Source organism: Strix uralensis, chromosome 8 (genome assembly GCF_047716275.1).
Source record: "Strix uralensis isolate ZFMK-TIS-50842 chromosome 8, bStrUra1, whole genome shotgun sequence".
Lineage (NCBI taxonomy): Eukaryota > Metazoa > Chordata > Aves > Strigiformes > Strigidae > Strix > Strix uralensis.
The window spans coordinates 16,962,094-16,974,633 of NC_133979.1; the positions used below are offsets into that span (position 1 = coordinate 16,962,094).

Here is a 12,540-nt window from a genome sequence, read left to right on the forward strand (position 1 = left end):
GTGCTTCTTAGTATTAGGGTTTTCATTTTAAAGAAAAAAAAAATGTAAAAAGAAAAGCTAGCTCTGATAACTGTAGTCTTACATTTTCTGAAAGTCTTCATCTTATTAATGCTCACGGCCTTGCAAATCTTGAGATGCTGACTGCTCAACCAGCCAAAACTCTGAACTTGGCAACAGCTTTGTATATTGAAAAAAATCATGGAAGGAAGGAATTCTTGGACTCAGCTTGCTGATGATGCTCACTTTGCCATTGTTCTCATGAACAAACACAAAAATATGATTAGCTCTTGACACTGCATACAGCTGGGCTGGACAAGCTACTTGAATTAATGCTGTTGGATTCTGACAGAATAATATGTTTAATCTCATGTTCAATATTGCATCTTGTAATAGTATAATGTGTTATAACTGAACTAAGTGTTTTAGAATAAACATTGAGGTTCTTTACTCAGTTTTGGATGACCACTAGAATCTGCGTGAATAGGGGCCATGTGAAAATAGAGGCCAAGGTGCACAAACCCATTTGGAGAGCAGGTGTGGTCAAGGAACAGGGCTGCCCCACACAAGCCATACTTGGGTATGCCAGGGTAACCTGAAATTCTCCTGGGGTCTTGGTGAAATTCTGCTACAGTTTAAAGAGAGCAATAGTCCCTTGTAAAGAAACTCTGGAACAAAGCATAGCTCTTCCAATTATCTTACTGACTGGGAAAGTGTGAACCAGAGTAACTAATATGATGTAATGCAGAGACACAAGAGGAGTACATAATAGCAAATTTTACTGGTGACGCCTCTACACTGTGTTAGTGTCCACAGAAGACTCATGCCACTAGATACCGAAGTCCTCTTTAGCTGTGTTCCGACCTTATTTCAAAACCCCAACTAGATTGGCTGATGCCTTGGAAGTTTCCAAAGGGTGTTCAGAAATCTGGAAGAAATGTTGCTGGGCCATTTTCCTCAACTGCAAAATCCTACTATACCAGTAACGTCTTATCAACCACAGAGAGTTAACTGCCCCTGAGCAGCAATGCTAACATGTCTTAGCTAAATAAAATAAAATACCTTTAAAAACACCCTAATATATCTGTAAGATCTATTAAGCTGTCGGAAGGACGTACAATGAGTCCTTTATGGAGCCTCATTTCTACATCATAAGCACTTGTCCAAAATATATTTTTCTTCACACATTTGTCATTCCAAGCACTAAACTCTATTAAGATCAGAAACTCATTTGCAAAATTATTTCTACCTCCAAAAATGTAATTGTTTTTCAGCATATATACATACATCTTGGCTACAAACACACAAGTGTAGGGATCAAAGGAGCTCTCTGCTCCATAAAAGACCCCTAATTCCTTGCAGTCAAATGAAGCTGCAGCAGATGATGTAAAGTTTCCAACAGTTCTGGGGGTCAAACTCTAATTCCAACAAAACATGAATATCAGCACACTCCCTGTAAAAGTCCTGTTCCAAATTGTCACATTGCAAAATTAAAAGTTATACACATGAAGAATTAGCTTAGTAATTGTACATAATGAAGAAATATCAGTTTCTATGCTTTACTTTCTTGTCTTTGAATACAAATTACGTAGAGCATGTAATCAATGCTCTTTTACACAGCTGGAACTGTGCAAAAGAATACCACATATAAAGGAGAGATGGCAGGCCACTCAAATGGAATTCACAGACAAAACAATTATTGATTTCATGCTGGCAAAATCTAAATATGCCATCAAATTAAGTTTTAAAGAAATAGCTCTCATTATGGTTATATTTGGGTTATGTACAAGTGGCAAAGGCTTTGGATGAGTGATTGAAAATAATTTCTATATTTCACAATAAATTATTGACACTCAATCTCTCTGTGTAAGTGACTGCAACTCAGCAACATGGCAAATGGAGCTTTGAGAACTGAAACATTTACGCTCATGAATTCTAGGAAGGGCTAAACTGCTGACTAAGATTTAGTCAAAATAATCAGTAACTTTTTAGAGGTGATATATAGTAAGCTTTTTTTAAAACCTCAGATACCTTTCTACAATTATCAAAGTCCTTGAGATAAAATTCCAAAGACAGACATTTAAGAAAGAAAAGCAAACTATAATTCAAAGTAAATTCTCTAGTGCAACCTCTAGTCCCATGAGTGCTTCATCTGGCTCAAATAAGTCAACTGACAAGAATACAATGAGTCATGTTTCATGATGAAGGCTGCAAATGATAGAGGTTCCTTGATCAGACTTGTGTGTCTTCATTATAGTAATGCCATAACAATCCCAATCAGGCAGCAAAGGACAACTTATAGAAATATTTTTTTGTTATGAACATATCATTAAAGAGATAATAATACTGGAACTCAACTGTCACACTTCAAAGGAAAAGTTAGATGGCCATCGGTATAAACTAACAAACTTATCAAGAATGTTTCAGATATCCAGATACTGGGAAAAAAAAAGTCGCTGGAGATAATTATGGCTTTCAATTCAAGTGCAAACATGCTATTTTCTCCCACATGTTATGAACTATGTACACGGCTGGGTAGCCAGCCTTGATTGAGTCAACATCAATAATCAAATCCAGGTCCTCTATCAGTAAACACATGAATTACTTAAAATAAGGGAGTAAGACTACACGGTATGAATGTATTAGTCTTTCCCACCTCCTGTAGGACTCATTCATGTCACAGAGCTTCTCTGGTGCAACTGTATATATACAGCTACAGTTTGTAACTCCATAATGAGCATTACAACCTTATTCTAAAAACAAAAAAATTTGAATATGATACTGTATACAAGATAAAATAATTTTGCTTAGGAATTAATTCCGCTTAGAATTTGGTAGCCATATACAGGAATGAATGAGGGCTGTGGATATTAAAATGTTTGAAAGTATTGTACTTTTTCAAAAAGTAACACTGGCTTTAGAGGTATAAATTAGCAAACTTGATAATTTAAAAAAAAAATATCTTGGACATACTAGATCAGAAATAAGCATACAAATCCAAACAAAGTATAGAAGTACTCCATACCAGCAATATGACAGCAGTTTTGTAAAGTGATTTTAATTAAAATGATGGCTAACTAAAACAAAATCTGTTTAAAATCCCTGGGATTCTTATATATGTTGTTATATTTCACAAACATACAAGACGTATTCTAATGAAGCCATATCAAAGTAATAAAAGTGTACTCACTCTTAGTCCTGGAAATCCAGGAGGACCAACACCACCAACAATTCCCTTCAAAGAAAGTGAATTTTAGATTATCTGAATTTTACCATTTTAAAAAATTCCCTGTGATAAAATAAACAAAAGTGATTTGCAAAGCAAGTCAGTTGGGATTTTTATACAGAGTTCCTGAAGAATTCCAAGCTTATCGCTGTATAGGGCAACATGCTTATTAAAATCCCAGTGTGGAATTAGATCTCAAGATATTTGCACCATGAAATCATTCCTGCATTACCAAGGAATATGAAATTTGTTATCATGATATTTAAAGTGGGAAGAAGAAAAAATAATTTTTTGGGGGTGGAAAAAAAAAACACCATGAGAATTTATTAAGATTCCTTTGAAAGATAAATAAGAACACTAGTTCAGTTCATAGAAAGATCTGTGCATATTATAGGCTACACTCTCTTTACGAAAAATTACTTCTTGATACAAATGACAGTATTCATACTATATGTAGAAGTAACAAATTTAACGGCACTACTGCCTCTGTTGCACTCAATTTTAACTTAGCAGAAGTTAAAATTCCAAACACTGTGGATAACAGTTGCCAAGCCTCTTTGCCCTGTGTGAAAGGGGTATTGTAGCCCTCCAGGTCAGCATGCTTCACATAGGCTGTCCCAGCACCTTGGACCTGCTATTTAATGGATACCATACATAGGGTTCACTGCACCCCATCAGCACCCACAGTGAAGGGGAATTTTTATGCCCTGAGCCCATTCTGAAGCTGTCCAACAAGGCATGGCTGCTGGGCATGTCACAGAGGACACCTCTGTGCTTTCTTCCCTCCTCCAGTGCCTACACACCTTCTCCAATCTCCTCCAAACTAACCACAGGGGAAGTTGAATGCTCTAGCAACATCCTCCAAGGCAGACCGACACCCTCAGAGAACTGAGAGGGAGTTGTGGAAATGCAAGATGGCATTACTCTGTTAAGCAGAAGAAATTAGGCATGGAGACAAATGTCATTAGTGTCAAGTCAGCACATGGGAAGAAATGTCTTCCCTTCAAGTTCCTCTCACCACAGGCCTCCCAGGCAGCCCCTCTCCACTGCCAGCTCACGAACAAGCTCTGTAAATATTCCATTAGCATTGCAGCCCCCTGCAGCTGCAGCTCTGGCCCCTTGCCTGAACAAGCCCTGCAGGGTGAATTTTGGGGAGGAGGGAGAGGGGTTGCTGCCTGTCTGAGAGGCAGTAAGATCAGCAGCTGTCTTGGCAGATTAGAAGGAACTTGTTTGCAAATGCTTGCATTAAGACAGGCTTCTTTGTAAAGTGCAAGTCTGTAATTTCAGATCCAGGCTTTCTAAGCTTGTTTCTATTAAAGTACTGTTGTTCTGCAGATCTAGTGGAAAGACAATATCTGCTTTACCAGGAATGGAGGGAGACTTGGGAGTACCAGGAGGGGAAGGAAGAACTAACCTTTTTATATCATTTGCAAAGCAGCTGGTGACACTCAGAACCCCTCAGAGGGCTTTCAAGATGAAAAGCACCATACTAACATCACCTGACATTCCCACAAGGAGAACTTTGCCTCAGGGACCAGAAATGCAAAGTAATCTTTTTCCTATGTTCCAAAATGCTGACACCAAACGTCAATAACCCACTAGCAAAATTCATGTAAGCTTTTCTAAAATAAGGTTCTAAGATGGGTGTCTGGAAAGGGCATGCCATCAAAAAGGACACCATCTCTGCCCAGTTGCTGACTCTGGTCCATATCAGAACACCCTTTAGACACAAACTGACAGCAGTTTCCAAAGGAGCGTCCAAGAATAAAAGCAGATTCAAATCAGCTGCTCTTTTGCCCAGCACTTATTGCTGTCCTCTTGTTTGGCCCAAAGCCCTTTCACTGGTTTCTCATATCAAAGGAAACCTGAGTTTGGAGTCTGCAGCCAGAGTTTCCCTACAAATACAGCAAGACAGCAAAGCTCCTTTGAGAGCAGCTAGCGAAGTGACGTGACTGTGCCACAGTTTGAATACCATACCACTAGAGCACTTTAGCCTGCACATGCTGCCAAGGACAAAGCTGTTATCATACTGATTATAATGCACTAAATGACATACTAGCATAATTGTATTCAGTAACAGTTCAAAGGATGAAATCAACTATCAGACGCGTAAGCATATGAAAGCTAGGGTTTTGGCATGCATGCAGAATCCCATTTTGTTAAGGTGATCTTAGAATAACGGTTTAAAATAAACAATGCAAAGTCATATCCAATGCAAGAATTTTTGAAGATGAAGCATTCATCAGTAATGCAATGAGGACAGCAAGATATCTGATTCTCAAGGTAGTCAGCACATTCAGCAGTGGAAACTGTGTTCTCTCAGCAACTTTCTGGTTCTTTTCTCTTTTATATACCACTGCTTATTACAGTACTTTACTAGCAATTTCCATGGAAAATTAACAGTCCAAAATTTTCCTGTGGACTTCAAAACATTGCTTTTGAGAAAAAAGCCTCCTTTCCACTAGGGAGGGGAGTTAATATTGAGTGCTATAAATTTTATCATGTTAATCAACACACAATTTGATACTTACAGGATTGCCATCTGGACCAGGGGGGCCTCTATTTCCAAAGTCACCTGGAAAACCCTAAAGCAGAAGAGAGACTGGGAGTTCTTTATTATCCAAGACACAAAGGGTGGTCTGAACACTGAACTCCTATAGGTATTAGAAATTAGGACATCAGCAAGTGGATTCAGGGAGAGAGATGGAGGAATGGGAGAAGCAGAAAGTTTCAGCTGCACAGTTCAGATTAACAGAATACTGGTATTTGCCTCCTAAAATCATAACCAAAAAAAGATATAACTACACACAATGTAAGCATAGGGCAAAATCAGATTACTGAATGCTTTGAGAGCAATATTAAACAAGTATTACTTGAACTGTTTGCTTGGAGTCTCTTTTCCTATTTAGGATTTTTAATTTAATTTTTTTTCCTGTTACCTACCGCATTCACTGAAACATCTGTCTTTTGTTCTCTTGTTGCTCTTCCCCAAATATTAATAGTTGCAGTCTCAGCGTGACACATGTTCACTAGAAATCAAATTTTTCTGGCACAACACTGTCTTTACCAATGTGAACACTTTCCTTAGTCTGCATCTAGAGACTGAAACAGTAACTCAAACAAGACATGGAAAAACCTCATTTGTTTTATCAGAGTTTTGACTTCAGAGACTAGATAATCAGGACAGGAAAGAAATCTGACTGGCCAAGTCAAGCATCAAAGCTTGAAACAGAATTTCCACTTCTTGCTTGAGAAGCAAAATGAAATGGAAATCCACCACTTCAGCAGCTCTAACCTTCCTTGCTTCCTTCTCAGGGATTCACAGATTGTTTTACTTCTTTCTGATGCTGTCCACTGCAGAAGCACATGAGTTGCTGGGGAAAAGTGGTTTGGATTTTATTTTTTTGTTTGTTTGTGCATTTGTGGTGGTGGGGGTTTTTTTACATTAATTTTTATCAGTGTACTATTGCCAAGCAGATCTCTTTCTCTGGAAGAGCCACATGAAGCTAATAGCAAACTCATCCTCTTAGTTTGAGGCACCACCACGCATTATTTTCGTGATTCCTATCTCTGTATAAAGTTAGGCAAAAGGATGGAGCACAGATCCACAGAGAAATCAATATCCTTTTCAATTACATTGTAAGGTCCATAGAAGAGATGACCACATGTTTGCAAAATATCAAGCTGGAAAGGGATTCTGCCTGGAAAAAATCCACGCTAAAGTGCTCATAGGAAGAAAGACTTTTCCTGGAACTAAAAAATCTCACACAGTATTAGAGTACTGAGATAGAGAGGTGCATTGACCTCAGGAAATCAGCCGCAAAGCACCAGACCATTACTAGTCCATCTCCATGGGAAAAGGAGCAAATTCAATCCTTACAATAATTTTTACATTAAATACTCTTCTTAGAAGTCTTTTCAATATTTGAATGTCTTTTTACCCCTCCCTGCGTATCAGGAACAGTACTTTGAGGCATTAACCTTTCACTTCTGTAAAACTGTGTTCAAACCTGCTATAGGTCAAAGGTAGAATTAGTCTGGCCTTTTTGATCTACCTTGTTTGGAGGACGTTCACATCGCTGTCCAGCTCAGGACTTAGTATAGCAGTGTCTTTCCTTAATGGAATGGGGGATACGCATCATCATACAATATTAGATGAATAGTAGTCAGGAAGACAATATAAAACTGCAGCAAGGAGGTGGAAAAATCCTATCATAAACCAAAGTAGTTTAAGCATTGCTTAAGGCATATTTAGCTTTAGTAATAACTTAAAGCAAAATTCTACAAAAGCTAAGGCAACTTTTTTGTGTGTGTATATATATGCATACACACTGCTAAAACAGTATGTTGAAACAACTTAATAGGCTCTTAATTTCCATCATCATGCATGATACTGTGAATTAATCTGAGACATAGTTAACACTCCCTGTATCATCTTTTGGGTTGATTTTGTTTGGAGGTTTTTTTTTTTTCCTGCAATCTTCTGCTAATTCAGGAAAGAAAAAGATAGGAATGCCCCTCACAACAATGAAATTTTTATTCAGGATCTGATCATGGAACTCGCAAATAAGAATCTATAGCCATAATTGTAAGAACTAACAGTGCAGGTCTTTATATCATCACTGTCATCATTTAAACAGTAGAGGTTCATAGGTTAGTGGTTAACAAAGCAGATTTCTTTGATTCTCAACCAATATACCACTGGCCAAATTGTTGCACAACTCTGAAAACGTACTGTAAAATTTCACATATGCAAAATGAGTATTTGACAGTGCCTATATTGTTAAATGCTGCCAGCTGATAGGATGTGACAAAGATTAATTTACTACCCTTTCCTTAATAGCATAATAGTTTGGGTTTACTGCCTACCATTGGTAGAGGCAGAATTGCCATAACACACATAAATATCAAGTGTTTTTAAAAACACATAAATGAGGCATCAAAAGTGAAATGGAGGATGCAGTGGGACAGTTTTACCAGATCATAGATGCAGGTCACAGATGACGGTTTATATACAGCAGGAACCCGCATAGCATGAGTTACGAAAGGGACAGATTACCCACAGTCATCATAATCCCATTCTCAACAGCATGTGTCTTCTAACTGATGCTGACAAGACTATTTTAGTAAGTAAAAAAATGAAAGGAAAATGCAACATAGAAGAACAGTCAAAAAAATCTAAAATTGTAAGTAATATAATGATACTACTGTGCAATGTGTTTTATTACATCAATGTTATACTTTAACATTACTATAAAGCATACAAAGGACAACTACTCATAATTTTAATATAAAATAGAACCTGAACTGTTTTACAGTTACAATGGACTTTGATTAATAAATTCTTGGTATAATTTACAAGGTCTGTCCTGCCACACTGACCACTTGTCGTAACTAATACCATATAGAAGAAAACTATGTAAAAACATTCCCCCAAATGTGGTCAAACTGTACATAAAAGAACTATGCATCATACTAACAGGACAGACAATGCATTAAAAATACTGCAGAACTAGCCAAATTTCATATTACAAGCATGCAATGCTTTTTCTAGGAAATATTTTCCTTTTACACACTGAGCACAAGCCTTTGCTTTCAGTTCAGGTTCTTCTTAAATGTTTCACATGACTCAGCAGCCCAACACACTCATAACTACTGCGAGATACTGAGCACAGACCCCTTCTTGCCAAACACTCATGCACAAAGTAGCCTTTGATTCAAATTGTAAGCAAACTACAATGTGGTCAACAAGCACAGGAGCACCCTGTCCTGCTAGCTGAATAATTAAAAAACAGATTCTTACTTTGATTTTACCTTAACAATTTGATAGACTTCTCTTTCCGAAGCTGCTATCAACTTAATGACACTTTTCTTTGCTTGCCTTAATTTACATCAAAAGGAACTCTGTTGAAGGCTAATGCCCTTTTTGGCTGGTGTTAGATCCACACAGAAAATAAAACAAACAGAATCCTCCACAACTTTCATAGCATACATCAAGGGCCAGACGATGGTAATCACACTACTACTGCTGAACAAGCTTGTTCAACACGCTAGAGGAAAGGCATCTGAACTGCTGAACACAACTAAGTGCACGACTGTAGAATGCTACTGCAGTTTCCAATCTCAAACCACAAGCAAGTTAAAATTGGAAACTCCTGGATAACTTCAAAGACCTAAAATAATAAGGTTGCAGCAGAAAACAAAACACTTGGCATTGAAGATATACCACAGGAAAAATCTAAACCTTGATAATGTATAGTTGGCAGACTTGTGTTTATTCTCAGCTGCAGAAAGATATGTTAAGTAGAGGATGGCTTTAATTTACCATAGTCCAGAAATATCAGACATTAGAAGCAGCTCATTTGCATTTAAACCAATACCAAGATCAGACTTATGAAACTTGCATCGTATCTGTACCTTGTGCTAACACTAGTTTTACAGAATATATTTATGTGTTTCTGTCATCTTTTAACCCTCTGGTAGCTGATATCAGTAATGAGCCACAAGGCTCATCACATTAAGTATTCCTCTCTCCAGAATATGTAGTAGTTATAACACGCACACAATTTTACTACTACAAAGTACTAACTGGAAACAATAGAAAATTATCTATGGAAAAAAGAAAACTAACATTTTTCAGCTGATTAAAGTTACAGACTGAATTACATGTGCATTTACATGGGCAGCAGAAATTGTAACAAGTGTTAGAAGATTTACCTGTCTCCCTTTAGGACCCCTTTTTCCACGGAAGCCTGGGATGCCCTGAGAAAGAAATAACCCATCATAAGTAGGTGATCTTTTCTTCAGTAGCTTAGATTCAATTAATTAAGACTGCATTTGACTGGAAAAGACAGCATGAGAAGCACCACCATAAAAAAAAATATTTGAGCAAAGAATCATAGACACAATGACCTACAACCGGGGGGGCAGAAACACAAACTGTGCTTGTCTTTAACGTGGCCACATCAGAACAACTACGAAGGGCCATAACCTGATTCCATCAAAGTACATGGCCAGGCATCTTTTGTGCTCAAGAGAAACAAGAAAAAGCTCAAGCACAGTGACAGAGATTAAGATTTCCATGACTGGTTTTACTGCAAACATCATCTGACAATTGACAAATATTAATTATTGAGAGAACGAAATTGCTTCAATGAAAAATACTCATTATGGACCTTGGTGGTAAGAAAAAAAATAAGCTCTAATCCTTGCAGCTCTAGATTAAATTTAAATAATAATTTATAGCTGCCCCCATTTAACTTTTGCACCAGTGCATTTCATTGATTAAACTAATTGGATATGACCTATTTATTTAATTTCCTCCACATCAGTTTTGCTTTTAGACAAGGTTATACCTTGCACATTTTTCGCCCATTCTAACATAAATTGTATTACCAACCAAACATCAATATTTCCTTAGTGTTACATTAAACCTACCCTTTCTCCTTCAGGTCCTTGTTGTCCTGCCACACCTGGAGGTCCAATGAAACCCTAAACACATAAGAACAATTCTTGATTGATTACAAGGCTGCTTCCCACCAACACTGCTTGTCCCTCAGTACTGGACAGCTGTGGGGTTCAAGGCTCACAGATTAAATTCAGGCTCATTTAAAATTACCAGTGAAGCTCAATCAATTTAAATGCGACTAGGATTTACTCTCCAACCAACAGCAAAAACAATTTCCTATTATAAGGGTACAGAATCAATTAATAAAGAAGTACTAATAAAGTATTCCAATAAGACAAAGTCGCATCAGAGACATTATTTATTAGAATAAATAAAATATGAAAAAGCTACTGAACTTAACCTTATTCATGAAATACATCAGAAAAGATGTTCTCATCTTTAATAACACTGTGTGATCACTGCTATATGCAAAAGTCCTAGAAAATTTACCTGGTCATAAGCAGAAAGTTTTTCTTAAAGTTCAGTCACAATGCATTTCTCTCCCACCTTCCCCTCAGAAAGTCAGAAATAGATCCTCTCATATCAGTTATATGGACACAGAAACATGCTGTTGACTCAGCAGAAATGATAGTACAATTTACAAAAAGAGTAGTGGAGATAGATTCTGCACTACCAGATTCAAACTGAGATTGGAACAAAAGAATTATTAGTTACTAAAAAAGAATCCCTTGCTTTCATCTCTCTCTCAAGTCCTCCGATTGTAATGATTTGGGGTTTTTGGGTAACTGTTTTTTTAAAAAATTATGAAAGACAGTGCCCATCTTGTCATCCAGCCCTAATGACAGTAAGGAAAACAAAGGCACTTCTTTTTTCTACAGTTTCTTAAAACAGCTGAGAAGGAGAGTACAGTTTTATTGCAGGAATGTCCTAAACTTAAAGGTCTAAAGATACTTCAAACCATGTTGCTATACACCTTCATGGCACAATAGTATGTCTCAACAGGGCTGCGTCATCGTTTTTATTGGAAGTTGCTTGTAGAATTCATATGCAGGACTTAGACTTAAGACCTGACAGGTGGTTTTCCCTAAAATTACTCATACATTGGCCATTTTTAGCTTTGTGTAAACAACGAAGTAGTAAGTTTTCAAGAAGTGACTGGGATCACTTAACGTCTTGTTGGTTGAGGGGAAAACAACACAAAATGCATTGGGAATCTGAGCAAAAATTAACTGAAGAAATGTAAAAGATAGAATCCCTGAGGGTGCAATATCTGTTGGCACTTGCTCCTGACAAACTAATTTTTCTCATCACTGTAATGAAAATTGACATTAAACCCCCTCCCCCCCAAAAAAAACCAGACATATGTTTAAGAAGCTGCTGCAGATAAAGGCTTTTACTAACTACATTAAAAAAACAGGACAAAAGTAAATCTAGCAACACAATAAAATTATTTTAATAGGTACATGAGAACAAAATACACTGCTTAGCAACCTGTACAACATGAGCTGAGGGCCTGAAAACAGTTAGCAAAAGGCTCTTTCAAACCCTAGGTGCAATCAGCAACATGCAACTTTCTGGAAACCCATGTCTAATGCCTGATGGTGAGAGTCAGTCTGAAAAAATACTTATACACACACAAGCATGTGTAGGCATGCTCATATGCCTATTAAAAAACAAAACAAAACAAAACAGAAACAATCAAGAAGAAAAACCCAGAAAAAAGCCAACCTATTTTACCTCCAAGAATAATCAAAAGCAAACCTTGAATCAGCAGAGCTTTAAGAACCTTCAGTCCCTGGGGTGGATATACATGACTACAACTGAACCATTCTAAAATCTCAAGATCACTTTTACGGTTTTTATGTGACAGGATGGTTTCCCTTCATCAACTTCTGTGGCTGTTACAGAT

General features: G+C 37.3%; 1 protein-coding gene across 1 annotated transcript in view; it reads right to left on the reverse strand.

The window, feature by feature from the left end:
- COL24A1 (collagen type XXIV alpha 1 chain) overlaps positions 1-12,540 on the reverse strand; it is a 149,113-nt gene that overhangs the window by 95,528 nt on the left and 41,045 nt on the right. The window contains exons 13-16 of the mRNA XM_074877236.1: positions 10,661-10,714; positions 9,941-9,985; positions 5,755-5,808; positions 3,188-3,232 (exon numbers count right to left, since the gene is read on the reverse strand). Coding sequence (XP_074733337.1) covers positions 3,188-3,232; positions 5,755-5,808; positions 9,941-9,985; positions 10,661-10,714 — 198 coding nt within the window. The remainder of the gene's footprint in view (positions 1-3,187; positions 3,233-5,754; positions 5,809-9,940; positions 9,986-10,660; positions 10,715-12,540) is intronic.